Source organism: Solea senegalensis, linkage group LG2 (genome assembly GCF_019176455.1).
Source record: "Solea senegalensis isolate Sse05_10M linkage group LG2, IFAPA_SoseM_1, whole genome shotgun sequence".
NCBI classification, from domain to species: Eukaryota; Metazoa; Chordata; class Actinopteri; order Pleuronectiformes; family Soleidae; genus Solea; species Solea senegalensis.
The window spans coordinates 4,718,462-4,739,749 of record NC_058022.1 but is presented as its reverse complement, the minus strand read 5'-3'; the positions used below and the strand labels follow the sequence as shown (position 1 = coordinate 4,739,749).

The 21,288-nt window shown below is 40.4% G+C and overlaps 1 protein-coding gene across 1 annotated transcript in view; it reads left to right on the top strand.

Moving 5' to 3' along the window:
* The first annotated feature begins 9,467 nt into the window (after positions 1-9,467).
* tmtops2b (teleost multiple tissue opsin 2b) overlaps positions 9,468-21,288 on the top strand; it is a 32,095-nt gene continuing 20,274 nt past the window's right edge. The window contains exon 1 of the mRNA XM_044017291.1: positions 9,468-10,229. Coding sequence (XP_043873226.1) covers positions 9,863-10,229 — 367 coding nt within the window. The 5' untranslated portion in view covers positions 9,468-9,862. The remainder of the gene's footprint in view (positions 10,230-21,288) is intronic.

Sequence of the window (21,288 nt, the reverse complement as noted above, 5' to 3'; positions counted from 1 at the left end):
TCCCATTTTGCATGCTGTGAAATAACATTTCCTCCTTCCTTCCATTTCTCCTTTTTCTGTGAGGCCTTTATTCCTGCGTATGTATTTGTAAGAACTGGTAGGGAATTGCCCCCCACAGATTTTTCCTGAATAAGTGCCTTTCTAGTGGAGATAGAAGTGATGCAGTGTCCTTTAAGATGCCTTTGCAACTTTGTTTTCCTAATAAAAAAGGCTGCCGTTGTGAAGTTCCCTGCTGCCTCGATGTGACAGTGTCACAAAGGGTGATAATATTCAGTGCTGGATAGAAAATACCCATCTCGGTGGAAGAAATGAATTAAACAATAATGTGTGGAGCTCGTAATAGAGGTCCACATGAAATTCAGGCCCCAGGTCTCACTTTGGACATGCATTACATTATAAGCGTAGTCTTTGCACAGTTAAAAGGTGTCCTTTTCACTTTCACTCCTCCCCTTCTAAATGTTTAAGCATGGTAGTGTGTGTGTGTGTGTGTGTATGTGTGTGTGTGTGTGTTCACAGATATTACTCACAATATGGTGACATTGTGGGGACTTGTCTTTCTTATGGGGACAGACAAAAAAAAGTCCTCTTAACATAAATTGTTACATTTTAAGATGGAGACATGTTGTATGGTTAGGGTTGGAATTGGGTTTCAGGTCAGGGTGAGGGATTTAGTTGCGATGATCAGGGTTAGGGTAAGGGAATTCATTATATCCATGATGTGTCCTCACTAAGATACACTATAAAACCAAGTTTGTGTGTGTGCTATACAAATAAAGTTTGATTTTATCATCTAGTTGTGCTTGTTTTATTTTGAAAAACAACTATAAGCAGTTTGCTGCTGTATCCAGGAAACAACGGCTACCAGTAAGTTACATTGCTCAGAGCGATTACGTTTTTCTATCTATTTTATGGCATTCTTTATTTGTTATCATATTTTTTTTCACTTAAAAGAAATAGAAATAGAAAAAGATCTAGCAGGAAGACCACTGAATACACTCAGATCTAAAGATCTATCAGTGTGGAAGGATTCTGCTGATACCTCCAGGCCTGTAAGTAGTGCCTGCTACTGCAAGGCATTGCACAGCCGCACTATTCCTCCCACAGTTTTGAGGAAAACCTCACACACGTTATATCAAAACGTGCTATGACTTTTCTAAGACTTTTGAGTAACCATGGCAACAAAAATCGCAAAAAAAATGCACTGAAGTGAATGGGAAACCGTAAAATCAAGCCCATATTGGAGCATCACAGTGTCGTCATACTTTAAAGGTAGAAACATGATTGTTACTTTAAATGAGTCACAAGACTTGGGACTTTTCTCACCTAAGTAAAAGTTTTGATACATGTTACGGTTTTTAAACAATCGCGGTTTACGTTTTGTACTTTTTTTCGACGTTTTCAGCTTTTTAAAGGTTCAATCCACATTTTCAGATTTTATAATACAGGTGTTCGGAAGTGGGAGGGGGCATCAGGGAGTGGGAGGGGCTTATAAGTTATTCTCTTTTAAAGGGTGATTCCACCAAAATACCAAAAAAATCTTTTAAAGGTTCAATCTTTTAATCCTTTACCAGCACAAGTCCTGCATCCGACAACGTATGCAGCAAGAACGGCAGGCACGCTCGAAATTTCGGCACGGAATTGCCGATCTAGTTGATCTGTAAGGTTTATTAATATCCACATATGCCCTTTAACATTAACACATTGAGTTGCCCATATTCAAACAGACAAACGTCAAAAAAAAAAAACACGGTCTTACAAACATCACCTCTGATTCAAAGGTAAAGGACGATCAAAGGACGATGAAACAGATTTTTCGCAATTAATTTATTCATGGTCTGCACTGATATCTTCCCCTCAGATGATTATGGTCTCTGTTTATGATAGAGACTGAAAATACAAGTAACCTTCTGGCATGCAAAGGACAAATGTAACCCGAATGATCGTCTAAAGCAATGGCGTCGATAAAGTTGACTTCAACTGAACACAACATTAATTGTATTTAACAAAAATGGACGAATCATTTCACTTTCTATAGCTTCCTGTGAAATTTCCTGCCATGTTACAGAAATATCCTCCCTCCAGTTTCCTTCCATCTGCTGGAAGAAACCCACAATAGCAAATAAACACAAGAGATGGACGACATACTGTGTAAACAATCTATATGGTTTGGTTTAATTCCCAACTGACAGTCAGATGGTGACACGGCAAACGCGACGGCGCGTATAATCCCAAAGATTATGTGAACGTGATGCAACAGTTAAATGTAATATTTCTTGACAACTGTACTTCTCTCTACAGTGTAGTTTGATCTTACTGCGCTGCATCCCATATATTAAAAGGTGTGTTGTGTAATATGTACGGTAGTATTGGCAGAAATACTCCCCATAAAAACTGCATGAGTGTGTAAATACAGTATGTATACTTGAGGCAGCCCACGCTGGGAAAAAACTTTACAAGGAACTTTACAATGCAAACAAAGAAAAACATTGATTCTGATTCTAGTATGTGAAAGCCAATGTAGTTGCATGGGAAGAGGACGGACGCCGATCTCACCAGAACATATTTATTCAGAAGGACTTTAATACCCAGTAATGCAGTTTATTCTTTGTATTTTTGTAACCCTTTTTAATACCGAGCGTATCGGCTACAACACGTTTGCACAAGTGCACTTTGCATTATTTGTAATTTGGAAAAATTCCGACAGTTTCTGAAAGCCCCAGCCTGTGGTTATTACGGTAATTGCACGCTTGTCTGTTTCAGGAACCCGGGAAATCAGCGTCTTTGTAGCCAGAAAAGAGGGAGTTAGAAAAACGACTGTGCATAGTGCATTTATTTGGCCTGTTTTTGCACAAGACTCAATTTCTTTTATTGTTAATGTTTGATACTGTTCAAAATTCAACACATGCAGTTAATTGTAAATAACTGAAAAGAAACGAAACGATACGATACGATACGATACGATACGATACGATACGATACGGAACGATACGAAACGACGCAACGCGACACGAAACAACACGACACAAAACCATACCATACAACAGGATACCATACCATACAGCACGATACGTTACGATACAAAATGGAACGGAACCATACAAAATTTGGAAATACGCTCGCAAATACTGTCACATATGTCACAGTTCAAACACACTTGGCTCATTTTTATGAACAAAAAGAGAAGAAAAACAGTCTAATTTTGTGACTTCTACACAATTATTGCTACTTCATATCACAACTAAAAGTGCGATATAAATTGAATCATAACCCCAGGATGTCCATATAAAGAGTTCTGTATTATTCCCACAGCAAATTACCATTGGTGCACCTTTGAGCACTAAGGGTTAAAGAGCTTCTACGTACTGGTGTATTAACCATTACAGAAATTATTGTGATCATTACCAGTGCTGTTAATCTAGCACAGCTGTGGCTTTTGGTGGTGGTCCTCAAAATAAATTTGTAAAGCACCGCACCCACCCGAACTCCGCCCATAATAACCAAGTTCTCCGAGTCCTGGAGGTCACAGCTCACTGATCAATTTCATCTGTGAAATGCTAGAAAGCGGAGCCAACATAAACATATCTGTGATGGAACACGCTTCTTAAGCCCACTGTTTTATCTGAAGACTGTAAACAACACACAATGCAAACATTGTGAAATCCACTGTCACACAAAACCAAACACAATTGGGCCTTGGCTTCAGTCACAGTGTAAATATTAGTGAGGAGGTCTTTTTTTTATTTTCCATTGGAAAGTTTTGTATTTTATTTAATACAATAACTGCATTGTATTCAGTGTCTTATGTGTATTTATTTCAATTTTGTTTGCAGAAGAAATTTAGGATTTACATTTATGACGCATTACACGGTCATTTTACTCTTTATTCCTCCGAGAAACCGTCCAGATTAAATCCATCTGTCAGGACAGAGATGTTTGCTAATGAACCATCTGACACAAACACACACACACACACACGCACACTCACACACACATGCAAATAACTGGACTATGCCCCACTATGGCATTGCTTTGATTTATAATGTCGCAGGACGTGACTGTGTGACGTCAGCTGCTGGAGCTCTATTAGCTCCTCAAACTTCATTATCGTCATCATCATTTTGTTATTCGATTGACATTTGGCCAAGTGCCCCGTGTACACCACGATACGACCTATAGCTTCTCTGAACATAAACCAATTCACATTTTCCATCCAGCCTGACCTTTTTAGATTTAGAGTCACTAATTAACCTGCATATTTCTCTGAGACACATTTGTAGAGGCTGCAGTATCCAGAGGAAACCAAAGCAGGCTCATGAAATGCCAATAGAACCAAACCATTGGTAATGTTTTGATTATGCCTGTGCATTAAAGGCCCATGTCGAGCCCTCCTGTGAATCTTCTCTATTTCAGTTAGTCTCTTATTTAGTGGTTTTAGTTGGTGAGGTGGTTGGCCACACCTCCACGAGCTCTACATAACAAATGGAGCCTTTCAGTTTGAAAGAAGATAGGATGGATATAGCACCAGGGGGCGACTCCTATGCCTTTTATTCATTAATCTACCATTTTAGTTCCCAGCTCTGAAGGGAGGGCCAAATAAAAACAAACAACCATCCGCTCACTCACATCTACGGTCAATTTAGAGTGTCCAATTTACCGGAGAAAGGTTATTTGTCTCTTGGCTCTCCGTCTGTCCGTCAACCAGTTTCAGGACGACTTGCTCTCCTGGGACTGGATCAAACTCTGCACAGGCCTCAAATGATGAGCAGCAGAGATAAGCAATGCAGAGTGTCCTCTTATTCCGCCACTGTCTCTCTCTTCATCTATACAGAACTGTCATTCATCTGAGGTTGTCATGCAGACCTAACATATATGTTCAATAGAGATAGGGCATACAAAGCCACACGTGGAGGAGGAGTCAATGTCTCTGCGTCTCATAATGAAGACGCAACACGGGCTGTTGTGTTCCAGTTGAATAGTTTGTCAAAAGGTGGTCAGATAAAAATGTACACGTCTGAGAGGATTAAAGTGTGGATGCCTGAGGCTCAGTTTTTCTTATATATCTTAAATATTTAGAGAGGACAAGGACATCATATGTTGGTTTTAGTATGTGGGGAGGAAGGAACGGGGGAGCAATGCTTTCCAACATTTTTATCTCCTATCTTACATATTTACATTACTTTTACCAAATTTACTCAAGGATATGCAACAGAATGTGTGGTGTGTTATTACCACCACATTCTCCTTTTGCTGGAAATCGCAGTTTTATCCCATTCTGATGCTCAGTTTTTAAACCTTCTGACTCGTGGTTTTCTGCCCTGTGATTGGTTGGTGTGATATTTGGATTCCCTCACAGACATAATGCATTCCCTAGCCCCAGCCAATTCAAATGGCGGCCCGTGGGCCATATGTGGCCCATAGCCAGCTTCATAGTGGCCCAGCCTGTGGTCCCACCAGAAATAACTGATAAAAAACTAGAGAGACAATTTTCACTGTCCCTCAAAGATAAAGATAAGGTTTGATAGCATTGATAGGTCTTTAGTTCTTTTGTATACTAAAGGCAGATACTTTGCCTTCTTCCGCTCGTAATCCGGTCTTTCCAGAGGGTTAGTTCCACCAGCACCACTTGCTTTGAACTCTCAGATGTTAAGACCATGTCTGGCCAGAGTGTTGTGCTCGTGATGTGCTCTGGGAACTTCAACTGCCTCCCAAGGTTCCACCTTCAGCTGCCAGTCATGCCCAGCTGGAACCTTTCGCTGTGACTGAAGTTTCTCTCCAGCCCTGAGGAACGCAATGTTCGGGCTTCTTGGGGGCTGGTATCTACTCTGCTGGATTCCAGTGCAGATGATCTTCAGCACCTGGTCATGGCTCCATCTGTACCTCCCCTCTCCCAGGGCTTTTGAGCAGCAGCGTAAGATGTGCTCCAGAGATCCTCTTGCAGGGCACAGTGGACATGCTGGTGTTTCTTCACAGCAATGCACGTTTGATGGACTTGGGAGGACATCATACACTGACTGAATCAGGAACTTGAATCTTGCTGGTTCTGACTTCCGGCGTTCCTCCAGCCGCTTCTGCACGGATCTCACCCTGGATCAGCTGCCGTCTCCCTCTCCCCCATGCTGTGTTGATATAAAATGGGTTGCGTTATCTGATCAGAGTTGTTCTTTGCATCTTGTTTTTTGTTCTTCCTTCCAACAGAGATCTGTGTGGATGGTGGTGACAGGGGTGGGGTCTGCTTGATGGGGGTGGGGTTACTCTGTTGACGTATGTTCAGTCAGTCAGTCATCATCTAACCGCTTTATCCTCCACCAGAGGGTCGCGGGGGGTGCTGTGCCAATCTCAGCTACATCGGGCGATAGGCGGGGTACACCCTGGACAGTTCGCCAGTCCATCGCAGAGCCACACACAGCTAGAGACAAACAACCATTCACCCTCACACTCGCTCCTATGGTCAATTTAGAGTGTCCAATTCACCTAATCCCCACATTGCATGTTTTTGGACTCGGGGAGGAAGCCGGAGAACCCGGAGAGAACCCACGCACACACGGGGAGAACATGCAAACTCCATGCAGAAAGGCCCTTGTTCCAACCGGGGCTCGAACCTCGCTGCAAGGCGAGAGTGCTAATCACTACACCACCGTGTAGCCCTTTGACGTATGTTATAAATGAAAAAATAAAATAAAAGTGTTAATCATAAAAAAGACACTCAGAAATCTTGTTTTAATCATGAAAAAAGCTTCAAACCAATTCATCGATTATCAAATAATTGAATAGTCCTGCCCTATAGCCCTTAACGATCACAACTGAGTGATCTTTCCTTACCTATACCTTTACACCAGGTCTCAACCCCCACAAAAAGCTCTTTGAAGAAGTGAGGACGCAGCCAAAATGTCCTCGCTTTGCCACAAATACAAGAACACATACTATTTCACTACACTGTATGAGGAGTGCAAGCCGTGTCCTTCACTGATGACAAATACAGTGACTGTACAGCAACGTCTCCCACTCACAAGTGTAAAGATTCATTCATAAAAAACATAAATAAATAATGTTTTTTTTTAATTATTTTTTTTAGAAGCACCACTGCTAAATTATAATAATATATTAGCTTTTCTATCACTGGCTGTGAGGTCACTCATTTATAGTGTCTGTCCTCACCTTAAAGGTAGAGTAAGCAGGATTTATTTATTTCTTTTCTTTTATCAGTGATCTCATAAGAACACTTTCAGCACCACTGGGGTTAGTGAAGTGAGAGGAATGAAGTCATTTTCTGCACTTTCTCTGGTCTCACATCTGAGGCGTGGGACATTGTCTCTCACACACACACTCACACACACACGCACACACACACATGCACACGCCGCGTCAACACTGGCCCAAAAGAAACAAGCAATCACATTCTATGTGTGAGTGAGAGGAAACCACTTTCCTTAACAGCAGGGGGCAGTAGTCTGTTGCCATCAAAGGTGAGGCTGCTTTGTGCCAGCACCGTCAGTGGAAAACTTTCTAACTTAGTCTCAGATGACACGCTGCTTTGCTTCTGCATTTTGTTTCTTCTTCTTCTTATTCATGTATTTTTCCTTCTCTACCCTTTGTGCTGTTGTGTCAATTCGAACTGTGCTGCTGTGTGGCATCAATAAAAATAATCCCTCCCCCCCATCTTATGGAACGCAAGATGGAAACCGCCGCGCTGTCCTGGTGTCGTCAGCCCTTAGTGATTTGCAATGTGGAAGAAAAAGAAGAAGTAATCATTTATTGATTTGTCATTTCTGGGTCTCTTCTTTTCTTCTGAACTGTTGGCAATGGTGCCACGCACACACACGAGGACTATTGACTGCCCATGACCATTAGTGCAGTAATGGTCGGTAAAATAATAAAAACAGTACAGAGCTTTTCCAGTCTCCAGTCGATGATCACTCGATGATGCGTTACACTACAGTTTCTGCCTTTAAACCCAAGCGCATCGCTGTAGTTTTGCACACAGGAAAAAGTTTCTAAAAGTTTCTTTTTTTTTTTCTTTTAAGAGACAAAGAAACATTGACAGACTCAAGTTTCAAATGTAACATGTGACATCTCAAAACTCTTTTTATTTTTCTTCATTTTCAATTGTTAAAACTGTATTTTAACATGTAACAGGTGTTTGAATTGAATTGAATGACTTTATTCCTCCCCCAGGGGGGAAACACACATTCACAACAGCTCAGTTAAGACAAATGAGAATAGAATAAAAATAAAAATAAAAATAAAATAAAATAAAATAAAATAAAATAAAATAAAATAAAATAAAAATAAAAATACAATACAATAGTAAAATAGTAAATAGTAATAGTAAAAAAAAATTAGTAAAAATTAAAGTTAAACCGTCTTGCCTAAGGATACTTGGAGACATTAATCAAACCCACAACCCTCCCGTTGAAAGATGAGCTACCATTGGCCCAAAAGCTTGGATCGAGAGCTGACTTTCAATAGAAACTCGTCTGCGAGTGATTTAGCACCATATTCTCCACAAATATGGGTTTCAATGAAGGAGAGGGGCGAACGAGAGTTCCCCAACCCTGTCACAGACTGAGGCCCGGCTATCCAAAGATCCGCGGTGCTACAGTATCATCACGTCCAGGCGTTCAGTCATAATCCACCAGATGGTATAACTTCCCACCGTTGGCTCTTCAGCCAAGCACATACAGTATGTACTGAGCAGGATTACAACACAATCACCATTAGAGTAAAACTGACCTGTCTCAGAGACTTAATCTGACCAAGTGTCATGGGACGTTACCATTGGCTGTTCTGCTACAGCAGCAGCAGCAACTGCCAACATTTATTTAAAAAGAGTGGAAAGAGAAAAGGACGATAAATACAATAAAACCAGCGTCGAGAGAGAGAGAGAGTTTCAGAGATGAAGAGATTCCAGAGTGTGTCCGTTTATACTTCAGTATATTCCTGTAATTACTCGTCATTTGTGTATTGCCAAATCACAACAAACATTATCTCATAGTAAGGCAGAAACCTTTACAACATTATACCCATTAGATGAGGAGCTGTGATCCCAAAACAACTTCTGGATGAAATTCAACAATAAACAAGTTTTTTCTAGCAATCTTACATACCCTAGCTTTAATACCAAACCATAACCACACCCCGGACCTGACCTAAACCTTCTTCTAAACCTAAAACCCAAATTGTAACTGCCCGTACACATACAACACAGCAATTCCTACATGGACACTATGGATTTCCATTCATTTCTAATCACAACCAGTCTGTTATTGTGTAATTGTGTAATCCTTAACCAATAACCACGATTCACAACTCACCACAAACCTTAACCCTTATTTAGCCTCATCTCTAACCTAAACACACAAACACGCACCTCCCCATTTGTAGCCCCTGTCATCCCCATGCCTCGTGACGTCAGAGAGTGGTCTTTAAAAGCCACTGGTTGCCGGAGCAGCGCGCACTTTACGCAGCACTTTACGCGCGACCGGAGCCCCGATTGTGAAACGTGGATTTGCGATCCGTCCCAAACTAAAACGGAACATTTCCGCAACACGAAGTTCACAACAGGAGAGAGATTGAGTCTTTGTGTAAGAGAAAAGAATAATTACACTATCCTTTAAATTAACTGTGGTGACTGAGGGGGAGATGCGTTTAGGTAAAAGGTGGCACTTTGCTTTTGTGTCAGTTTCTTCTTCTTCTTCTTCATCATCACCATCAGTGGAGGAATGTGCGTTTTGAACACGGGGCTCGCGCCGGTCGCACGTGCCAAAGGAACAACAGCATGGACGCAGCGTCTTCGTGAACTTTAGAGGTGAGCGATGCGCTGCTCTGAGCGGAGTCAAGAGTGAAAAAAAACGAGCTCCGATGAATGGACACCAGGATGTTTTCTGGTCAGGATGGTCTGAATTACAGCTTCAACCTGAGCGATGAGCAGGAGCTGCTGGACACGCCGGCGTACCGGGGCAGACTCTCCCCGACGGGCTTCACGGTGCTGTCCGTGGTGCTGGGCTTCATCATGACTTTCGGCTTCCTCAACAACTTTGTCGTGCTGCTCCTGTTCTGCAAGTTCAAGAAGCTGCGGACGCCGGTGAACATGCTGCTGCTGAACATCAGCGTCAGTGACATGCTGGTGTGTTTGTTCGGCACCACGCTCAGCTTCGCCTCCAGCGTCCGCGGCAAGTGGCTGCTGGGGCGCAGCGGCTGCAGCTGGTACGGCTTCATAAACTCCTGCTTTGGTACGTGCGCTGTTTTTCTCATGATGACAAAAAAAATATGCCTGAGCACAAACACCGCACCAGACCAGACCTGACCAGACCTGATTAGACCATTTGTTGAGGATCTATTGTGGTTTAAAACAGAGACGCCACGTTTTACTCTTTAAAGTAGCTTTTAACCAGATTTACAGCAATATTAAATACATATATTCACACGTTATACGTCAAATGCATAATCGAATTTATTGTAAAGTTCGATTATCTGAACGCTAAATCCAAAGATCTAATCGTGCAATGGGCGTGGCCTGAGCGGACAAGATTGGAGTGGGCAGGTCCAGAGCATGGCTCATTTGCATATTTGATCTTTTCTTTTTGCAGTAAAAGTAAGTGAAATAATACATAGCAGGGGGAAAATAGCCTATTTTCTAAACATAAACCTTGGTTTAAACTGTTTTTAGTCAAGATTCAAGAAGTCTTTATTGCCTTTATGTGTACTCGTAACGGCATTTAGTGCAGTGGTAGCTCTCGGCTTCAAATCAAAATTTAAAAACACACAAGACACGACATTATAAACGTGTGCAAAGTTAAATAGCACTAATTAAAGTGGAATTTTAAATGACAGCAGACAGTGACGTGTTATAGCAGCAGATCACAAAGGCTGCCGTAAATCTGGTTAAAGAGTGACTTTAACAAACTTCCCATTGTGACAAAATGCCGCTGTTATGAGCGACTCTCATATTATATACATATATTACTTAAGCAAGAATAACACCTGAAAACTCCTGAAGCTGAGCTGACACAACTGAAACAGACCTGATCGGTTTTTCTTCACTCATTTTCCATAGGAGATGCACAAACAAACACACTCACACATCTATGTAGCTATTCTTCTTAGGACACTGTACTAACTTACATTCATTTGGACAGTCGGCCTAAACTCATGGTTCTCAAGCGGTGGCACAAGCTTCCTCTGGTGGTACTTGGAGGAAAATCAGAAATACTGTTATATGTGGTTGGCGTGGAGCTGAGGAACAACCTGTCCTCCAACTGAAACGTACATATAGGTCGTTTTTTCAACCCCTGAAAACGTACATATAGGTCGTTTTCTGAAAACGTACATATAGGTCGTTTTCTGAAAACGTACATATAGGTCGTTTTCTGAAAACGTACATATAGGTCGTTTTCTGAAAACGTACATATAGGTCGTTTTCTGAAAACGTGACTGTGGGTCGTTTTTTTCAAACCCCTGAATGCAACGTAAAGGTAGTATTTTCCAACTCGAATATGCACAGATGTTACTGAGGGTAGGGTTAGGGCAAAAAAGACAGGGTTAGGTAGTAAAAATTAAAAAAAAATATTAAAAAGGTGGTATAGTTTGGGACCGAACCATGGTCGACCGCGCTCCGGCGCAGCGCTCTCGCTACTGCACCGACTGCCGGTGCCGACAACGGCGAAGCCACTAGATACAGCGTCTAAGGCAGAAGTGGTTGCTGTAATGTATACAACCGCTCGGGGCGCATGTTTTGAAAACGTAAATATAGGTCGTAATTCCTGCATACGACCTATATGTACGTTTTATTGGAGGACTGTCTCTGAGGAATTTTGACCAGAGTGTGTAGAAAATGAAACAAATAAAAAAAAATAATAAGAGCAAATGAAATAATAATTTTAAAGTCGCCTTATCTCTCGCTCCATCTTAATCTAATTTCATTATACCAGTGTGTGAACTATATGTGAGGTAGAGGAGGATGATGAGAGAGCAAATTATGTTATTGGAAATAAACAAATCTGCCTCCTATGAAAAGTCTGCAGCTGACAGATTATTTACTTTAAGGTGTAAATGGTATAAAAAGATCAGTGTTTATGAACAGAAGTCAGAAAGAGGCAACAACTACAAGTTCACACACACACACACACACACATAGAGAAAATAAAGATATCCCCCTGAGGCGACTGCAGATACTTAAAGTGATTTCGTGTCTGCACTTAAATCTTCATGACTTTTCAAAGTTGTTTTGAATGAATGAACACTTTGTGCAAAAGGGAGTTGATTTGATTTTTCATATCTTACGTCATCCTTTAAGTCTGACTCTGTCACATAGAGCAGTGTTTATTCAATTAAGTGGAAGCAGGTTTTTGAAGTGGTTTTGGTCATGAGACTGTCCTCTGATGAACAACTTAATGCTTAGTCTGTGCATGCTGCGGCGTATTACAGTCAGTAATTGGATTACTTTTAATTGTTGAGTCCTCTTGTGAGATGAGTGGGTGGAAATGGTGGTAATATGGATGGATGGATTAGATAAGATAGATTCCCAGACTGGGAAATTATTCATAGGCGTGTTCCATGTTGGGTCAGTTGAGTTGATGGCGTTATAGTTGGAAGAAAACATGGACGCAAACATTTCTGGGGCCAACAGTTATGAGCAAAACCACTCAATTTCAATGCTTTACACCAGCGGTCTCAAATTCAAATGGTCTGCAGGGCCAATGAGCATCTAGTCTGGTCAGGAGGCGGTGGGTCCAATTTTCTGGGAAAAAAGCAACCGTTCAGTCGTGGTGGACCTGATTCACTATTAGGACTATTTAAAATGGGACTATTTGTGACAGAATTTCAAAATAAAAGTGTGTGTACGCAATAAAAACATATTTATGATGCTAAATAACTCATTATAACTTGATTTTAAGTGGTGGACCTCATGAAATCAATGGATCCACACATTTTATTTAGGCTAGGTCTAAGCATGTGAGGTTGGAAATCCAAAAACTGGAACATACCATTGTGCCTCATTGCATTGTACCCATGGTGAGTTGGCATTCACTCCAGTGTCAAAGGACTGTGGTTCAGCTCAATTCAATTCAATTCAGTCACTTTATTTATCCCAAGGGGCAGAGAGTAGCACGATAAAAGCAAAATTAAATAAGTAGTCATTGTGCAAGTTGTGCCAAAAATCAGGTGACATAGGGCAATAGACGGGGTACGGTCGATCTAGAGTGAACAATTTGACCTAATCCCCAAAGCTGCATGTTTTTGGACTGTGGGAGGAAACCAGAGAACCTGGAGAAAACTCACGCACACATGGAGAGAACATGCAAACTCCATGCAGAAAGGTCACAACTTCATTTCATAATTTCAGATTAACTGAAAGATCTAATGAAAGAGGAACCAACTAAAATAACCAAAATATTAACCATGGTGAATCGCCCCTGAATTCTACTGTTTTGTTTGCAGCTCGTGGTGATTCCTTATTTTTTTACACACAGGTGATGCAGGGGTGAAACAATAATAATCTTGCCTTTTTAGCTGGTAAAACCCAAACCACATAATCCTAATTAAATTACAAAAAAAAATACAGCCGTCTGCCACAATTCCCTTCTCCCAACTCCCCTCTCTGTCCTGGAACCAGAAATAAGTCCTTGCTCTCTCAGGGACCTCTTTTACCTGAACACCCTGCAGCACACAAAGGAAAAGGTGAGTGATTTTTTTAAACTGCAGCACACACAGTATTTTTTTTGCTGATTTCCATCATTAATTAAATCTGCACACATTGCTGCTTTCTATACTAATAAGCCTTTCTTTTCCTGGCGAGTGCTGAGCGGCCTTCACAGCACCTACCACAAGACAATACAAACGATTATTTGAATATTTTATAGAACAGGGCTGCAAATGGAACGTGGAAATCTTCTGTGGAAACACACAATTAATCTGCAAATTAATGTCAAAGAAGTGAGTCGTTATGAAAGGATGTTTAATGAGGAGAGCATCCATTCTGTGCTAAAATACCACTCAGTATTTGTTAGTGCGTCTTCACGAACCTGTTTCATGACAAGCACCAATACTTATTATAACATATGTAGATTTTTCTCTTGTTAAGAAACTCGAAAATGCCGAAAACGACAAGGCTCTTATTTCTTAAATTAGCTTAAATAAACCACATAAATGTTGAGAACACTTTGACAGATTTTTGGACAATGTGCAGTTGGTTCCGGTACAGGGACGGGCCAGTTTATTCAACTGCTTTGTTCTATCAAGCTGCGCCAGAATTATTTAATGTTTCCATACAGAGAGGAACTTCTTGAATGTTTGTCCCGGCAGGACTCAGTTTGTGTGGCATGATATTGAATGCAGGAGAAGGTGGAAATGGAATAACAATTACTCCAGTCCAGTAATTCACCTTCACATAACATATTGACTTCACATGACACAGATGACACAGACTTGATTGAATTTATGAGATATTAAAGCACCAAGTCCATAACAGGAAGGAAAATTATAGGTTGTGGTGCACAAACAAACGCACAAATTGAATACAGAATGCATCACATTCCATTTATTTCAGTTCGCAAACGTCCAGAACATTCACCTTGTTGAGAACATCATGTCTTCTCCAGACGTGGGTTTTCCTCATGGGCACATTGAAACATCAGACCGTGTCCTGTAAAGTGTATGGAAATGACAGAGTCACAGGATTTTATTACATTCTGACATGTTCACCCTGTTCATTTCCTCCAGTAAAGGTCCCTGCCACCGCTCCCATCGCAAGTCTGTCCTTCAAATGAGATTGCAGAGGAGCAGCTTCTATGCATCCTTACGTCACACTCACACCACACGCACCACGACTGATCACCAGTTTCTCTCCAGCACTGCCTGAGGCCAGAGATAATTGAGGATTCATTTAAAGTAAATGAATGCATGTAAATGATGACCTTTATAGGACACAGTATGCCAAGTCCTGCTTGGTCCTCTAAATGTTACGTTTAACATTCAGCATAATCATCCCTGCAAAAGACCTAAATAGACAGACTATTGCTCTAACATCACATATTACCTGTGGCCTCTCCCTGATTTGTTCTTTGCACTCCCTGATTTGTTCTTTGCACTCCCTCACTTGTTATTGGCGCTCCCTGATTTGTTTTGCGCCCTCACTTGTTCTTTCGCTCCCTCACTTGTTCTTTGCTTGTTGATTGGTCTTCCCTGACTTGCACTCCCTGATTTGTTCTTTGCACTCCCGCCTTCTTTCCGCTCCCTCACTTGTTCTCTCCTCACTTGTTCTTTGCCCCTGATTGGTCTTTGCGCTCCCTCTGACTTGTTCTTTGCTCCCTGATTTGTTCGTCTTTGTTCCCTGATTTGTTCTTTGCGCTCCCTGATTTGTTCTTTTGCGCTCCCTGATTTGTTCTTTCGCTCCTGATTTGTTCTCTTTGATTTGTTCCGCCCGATTTGTTCTTTGCGCTCCCTCACTTGTTTCCCTCACTTGTTCTTTGCTCCTGATTTGTTCTTTTCCCTCACTTGTTCTTCTCCCTCACTTGTTCTTTGCGCTCCCTCACTTGTTCTTTGCACTCCCTGATTTGTGTTGTTTGCCATGAAAAGTGAAAATATTGACACAAATCTAATTCCATAGAATTAGGGTTAATTTCAACATATATATCTATATACATACACCTATACACACAGTCAAAGCACCATTCACATTTTCGCGTTATGTTACATTTACATTAGTTTGCAAACTGCACAAATTGACTCAGAAATCATAATCCCTTAGACGTGTGAATGTAGTTAAGGGAGTGTTGGCGTGTGCGCACATGTAAAATTAGCAAAGGGGAAAAGAAACGGATTAACATGAGCATTATTCATACATTCTCGTGTCACAGGGGTTTATTAATGTAATGCAGAGGCTCCGTATACGGGGTCAACAAGATTAAACCTGCATGAGCCCGCTGCTGCTCTGTGGATGTTAATGTGATGTGATGTGTTACTCTTCACTCTGGCTCCTTCCCTCAGTCCAAGGACGTGCGGACGGGTGTTAGGTTAATTAGAGCCTCGACACTGACAGGTGTGAACGTGAGTGTGAACGCTAGTTTCGTCTTTGTTTTCTCTTTGCTGCTGGTTCTGTGACAGACTGGCCTTTTGTCCAGGGTTTACCCTGCCTTTCGCCCCCACGTCAGCTGCCCCGCCTGCAACCAACCCTCTGCAGGATAAGTGGTAGATAATGAATGAATGAATGAATGAATGAATAATCGTCATGTTTCTGAAAAGTTAATATGATGCTTGATAATACCCAGACAATTTCATTCTATGAATCGCAGGCCTTGGCAAGGACGATGGTTATCTTGTCTTTTTTTTTTTTATTAGATTTATTTCATTTCATTTCATTTCATTCATAGAAAGATGCAATAATTGAACATAAACATGAGTAATATTTTCTGAAAGCAGAAATAATCTTGTAGCATCTGACCCTCTTTCACAAAACTCAACATCGTTTTCTGACTAACCTCATGCTGATATGTCTGCACATACACACACACACACACACACACACACACAATATGGCATGACATTCAGGAAATTCATTTAAGAATATATGGAATAAAAGTCTGAATATATTGAATGAAACTTTATGGAATGAAACATTTTATGTCACTTCCTGTTTCCACTGACATAACGCTGTGTTTCTCTTGCTCTCTGCAATTATTTATCTACTGTTACGATCAATTCACCGCACAAGCACTCGTTTTGTAAACTGATTAATACTTTCATACTCTCTTGGTGACATTTTCACTTAACTCTCTATATTTCGCGTAGATTCACATACGGTGGTTTTGCTAGCTTAACAAGCTAGCTTAGCGCCTCCTTTAGCGATAGCAGTACTTGTATATAAGTGTAGCTTGTTTGAAAGTCACCAAATGCATTCCATAAATTTGGTTCTAAATGTATTTGTTTGTTAAAATCAAGCATAAAAACTTCAGTTGTTTTCCTTAAATTGCACTGTTTTGCAGGATGAAAGCCCAGATTTGCGTCAGACATTGCTCGAGGGCCATTATACAAATTCACAATACCACAAAAAGACACAGTGTTAATACTTGCTGTACGATTATAATTAGATACTTTCATGTGATGATCAAAGTGACGTACATTGACAATCCCACATTACATATTATATATCCATTAAATCAGGATTTAGTGATTTGAAAGGATAAAGAGCTCCCAGAGTTTTGATTTGATGCCTATGGAACATCAGAACATCAGGACATTGCCAGTGAGAGTGTAACAGAACATGGAAGATTCAATTTACTCTGTGAATATATGATTTGATGCTGACGTCAGTGGTTTGCTTTTGTTGCCGGCGTAAGAACAGATCAGCTATTGATGCCACACTTTGTTAGAGAGAAGGTTTCAAAGCAAGGGTTGGGAAATAGAAATAACAGAAGTGACCTGTTGTGAGCAGGGACCAAAATCCAATTTCATTTTTGGGGGAACAGTAAATTTCAGAGAGTATACTTCCTGTGGAAAATGCTATTAACTCTCCTTTGAAATGTGTTTTTCAAAGTTGAAACAAAGTTGAAACTCCAACATGTTCAAGTGTCTTACATCATTATATTAGATGTTCCTTTATGTTGCATTTTTTTTTTTTTATGTTCAACCAGAAATACAAAGAATGGCAATGGGTGGTCAGTGGCAATGATACACAATACTATATGACCCAAGTCTCCTGTATAAATATACATATGACTTGAAAATCGGTTAAAATTCTCCAAGATGTGATGATTTTAAAGACAAATAAGTGGAAATAAATAAAAACAATCAAGAATAAATATGGATAAATAGTAAGTAAGTATAGACATAAATAAGCAACACATCAGAATTCATGATTATTTTGACTATATTGTAAATTGTCCCTTCAGAAAATGTGTTTCCTATACATGTATCCATTCATATATCTTAAAGTATATGACATTTACTGTACTTGAATATCAAAGGTGTGTCCTGTCTGATAAAGACTTTTTAAAATAGTTATGCCTCCTATTGAGTGCATGGACTTTGGACACCAAACTTTTCTATGTGCCAAACAAACAGGAGTGGAAAATAACAATATTTGGGTTTTATTAGAAACTGGATAACTTTTGAACTGAACATCTAAAATCAAAGTAATAACTACATATTATGCATCAGAATCAAAGTTAAAGTAGCCTAAATAAATATATTTTTTAAATCTAGAGAGTATGGAAGCCCATTTCCGGCAGAAAAAAAAGAGGTAAAACTTAGCCATGTTAATAAAAATATCCTAGTAAATTGAAATTATGAGATAAAAAAAGTCGAGATTATGAGATAAAAAGTCATAATTATGAGATAAAAAGTCATAATTATGAGAAATAATGTCAGAATTCTGAGGCAAGACATAATCTGAGGGGAAGTATATTAAATTTCTGTTCACGGACAGTGAAAATGTCAGTGAAATGTTACACTCTGGACATTTAAAGTAAGATCATGTGGGTCAATGAAAGATCTTATGATGGCATTTTAAAATTTGAACATATACTGTATATTAAGTGCCAAATTAAACGACTAACCAAGCAAGCACTCAAACTGGATGAATGACCAGCGTAATTACGGTCATCTCGTTAGGATTAATCACCCACTAACCAGCCTGTGGCTGAACAATGGAGTACTCTGTATTCTCACACTGCTGCTGCTGCTCCTCACACTCTCTCTGCTGTACTGACTGCATTAATAAACAGTGTTTTTGCAAAAAGGGCAGAGACATGGATGTGATGTCAGATGTGATTTGTTCGATTCATCTCGTTAGGCGTCTCTCCACAGGACCAGAACGCCCCATGATCATTTCCAACCTTGTTAGTGAAACAAAGTATGACACGGATACAGTAACGTAGTGTTGTTTCCGTGAATGGCGTATACACTGAGGGGAATATATACTTTGTTTTCCCACGATATGTTAAAGCATCGGCTAGGAGGGACTCACTCTGAGCTCTTATGTTATTCTTATTAGTCTAAAATGTGAGGAATGTGATTTTGTCTGGAGTTGTTGTTTTTCATTGCTTTCTTTGTTATTTTTGGGCATATTTCTTTCTCCTTGACCAGGACTATTCAGTTACAAACAAAGACAGGCCTTTTCCTGCAGCCGTAAGCAGCAGGTGAGGACATATAAAAGGTACAAAATAGTAACAAAAGAACTAGTAATACAATTATTTGAATCATACCGGTCCTTCGTACACCTCAAGGTGTTTTGTCATATTTGACTCAGGTGTGTAAAATCAATAAGGTGCACTGCATTTGCAAATAATATGAACATGTGTCATAGATGCGACCCACAAACATCTCAAAAGTCCCTTTTCCACCTATGGTCCCAGCTCGCCTCGCCTCGGCACGGCACGGTTTAGGTTGGTTTTCCACTACAAAAATACTCATCGTGGGCGGAGTCATCACCGAAAGGCTGCATGAAACTGCCGTGATTTAGTTTTAGTGGGTGACTAGTGACTTGTAAAGCAGTTGTTTTCATTGTAACTGAATCATTAGAATCATTAGTTCAGTGCTTCTACTCCATGACCGGAGCACAGACTCCACACAGACACAGATACTGGACTGAAATACAGCAGTGCTGCCGCTAAATACACCAGACTCCTCTGTTAAATACTGAGATTTTTGACATTTCCCTGGTAATTTAGGATTGTTAAGTCTTTTTAACTGATCTACAGTTTGGCATTGTTCAGCTTGATTTTTGTGTAAACACAGTGGAAACACAGCAAAAATGATACAAAAGAACTAACACTGCTATCAAACCTCATCAGACTACTATAGGTATTGGTGTAGGAATCTTTGAGGGACAGTGAAAATTGAATTCAATTAAATGAGTCTTTGGTGCATTTTATATGATTCTTACTAAAAGGTCAGACAATGTGTTTTGAACTACTTCACTTTAAAAGGTATTCTCACTGTTCCCTCACTGATGACAAATCAATACATGAAAACACAGACGTGGAGTGTCAAGTGTGATCTTTCTTGGTTTCTTTATTACTGTCTTTATTACTGAAAGCTATCAAATAAAACCCCCCCCGCTTTTATTGTAACCGTGCAAAGTAAAAATGGCAAACTCAGCCTCTCGGAGCTTAAATCTTGCAAATGAGAAACGGGAAGAATAGAAGAGGAGAGTGTAGAAGAAGGGTGCCGGGTCACGATTCTGAATTTAACTGAATTATATTCTGCTATAGTCATTTTGTTGTGGTTTGAATAATAAATATTATAATAATAAATAATATTTATAATGTATGATGGAGAAAACACGACGCAGACTCCACACTGGGCCCCCTGCGGTGACGGACACTGCACGCGTGCTAGTGTGGAAACACGCGACGACAGGCAGCTGCGGGGGAGCACAGCTGCAGTCCGCCACAGATTAACAATATAATAATTAAAAAAAAAATAGGTTCTAAAATGATTCTAAATTTAAAAAGGCAGCTAACGTCATGCATAAATTATAGGTAATTATAGGTTCAAAAGACAGTTCTCTCTGTTTTATACAAGAGATGAGGTGGAAAATGTTAATGCTAAATGCTAAAAATAGGGGGAAAAAAAAGAAGCTATAGGTATATTCTTGCCCGAGGACGAGCAGCCTCAGGTCATACAGCTGCATTAAAGTTCCTTAAAGGCAACTCTCGCTTTCAGTAAGAAAGAAAGGAAACGCTCACAGGAATGTGGAAACGACCCGAATAAGCATTCCGCGTGAATTTCTGCGATTTCCTTTCAGTTGGGTGGAGTTGTTAAAACACTGCGTGTGAAGGTTATACAGCTCGGACGCATATTCCGTTCCCCGCGGAGTTTCCCGCTGCGCTAAATGTGGCAGCGATCAACCAATATGAATTCCTTACGCGGTGATCAATTATTAAGTGGAGTGTTTGGAATCAGCTGAGTTTGATCACAACATTAACATCAAACTGATTTTCACATCACAGCTCTGATTAAAAGATTCACAGTCACACATGAACGACTGTCAGTTTTCCTCTGGTTGAGAGTCTCGATGTGCTTTTCTAGGTTTCGCTTTACATTCACATTCATACACGGGATCTCTACGCTTTTTCAAATCACGCATTCAGACGTCACCATGGGGTTTAGTGGCTGTCCACAGGGAGACGCCTCCCAGAGTGGGAAGATCTTGGTCTACACGTTTCCGAGTAGACCAAAAATACGCTACTTCAGGAAAGCGATGACCTCATAGTCCCACCTCTCTCTTGTTTGTTTGACAGTTTTACCAACTACTGTCAATAAAACGTGACTGAAGTCAGTCTGGAAAGA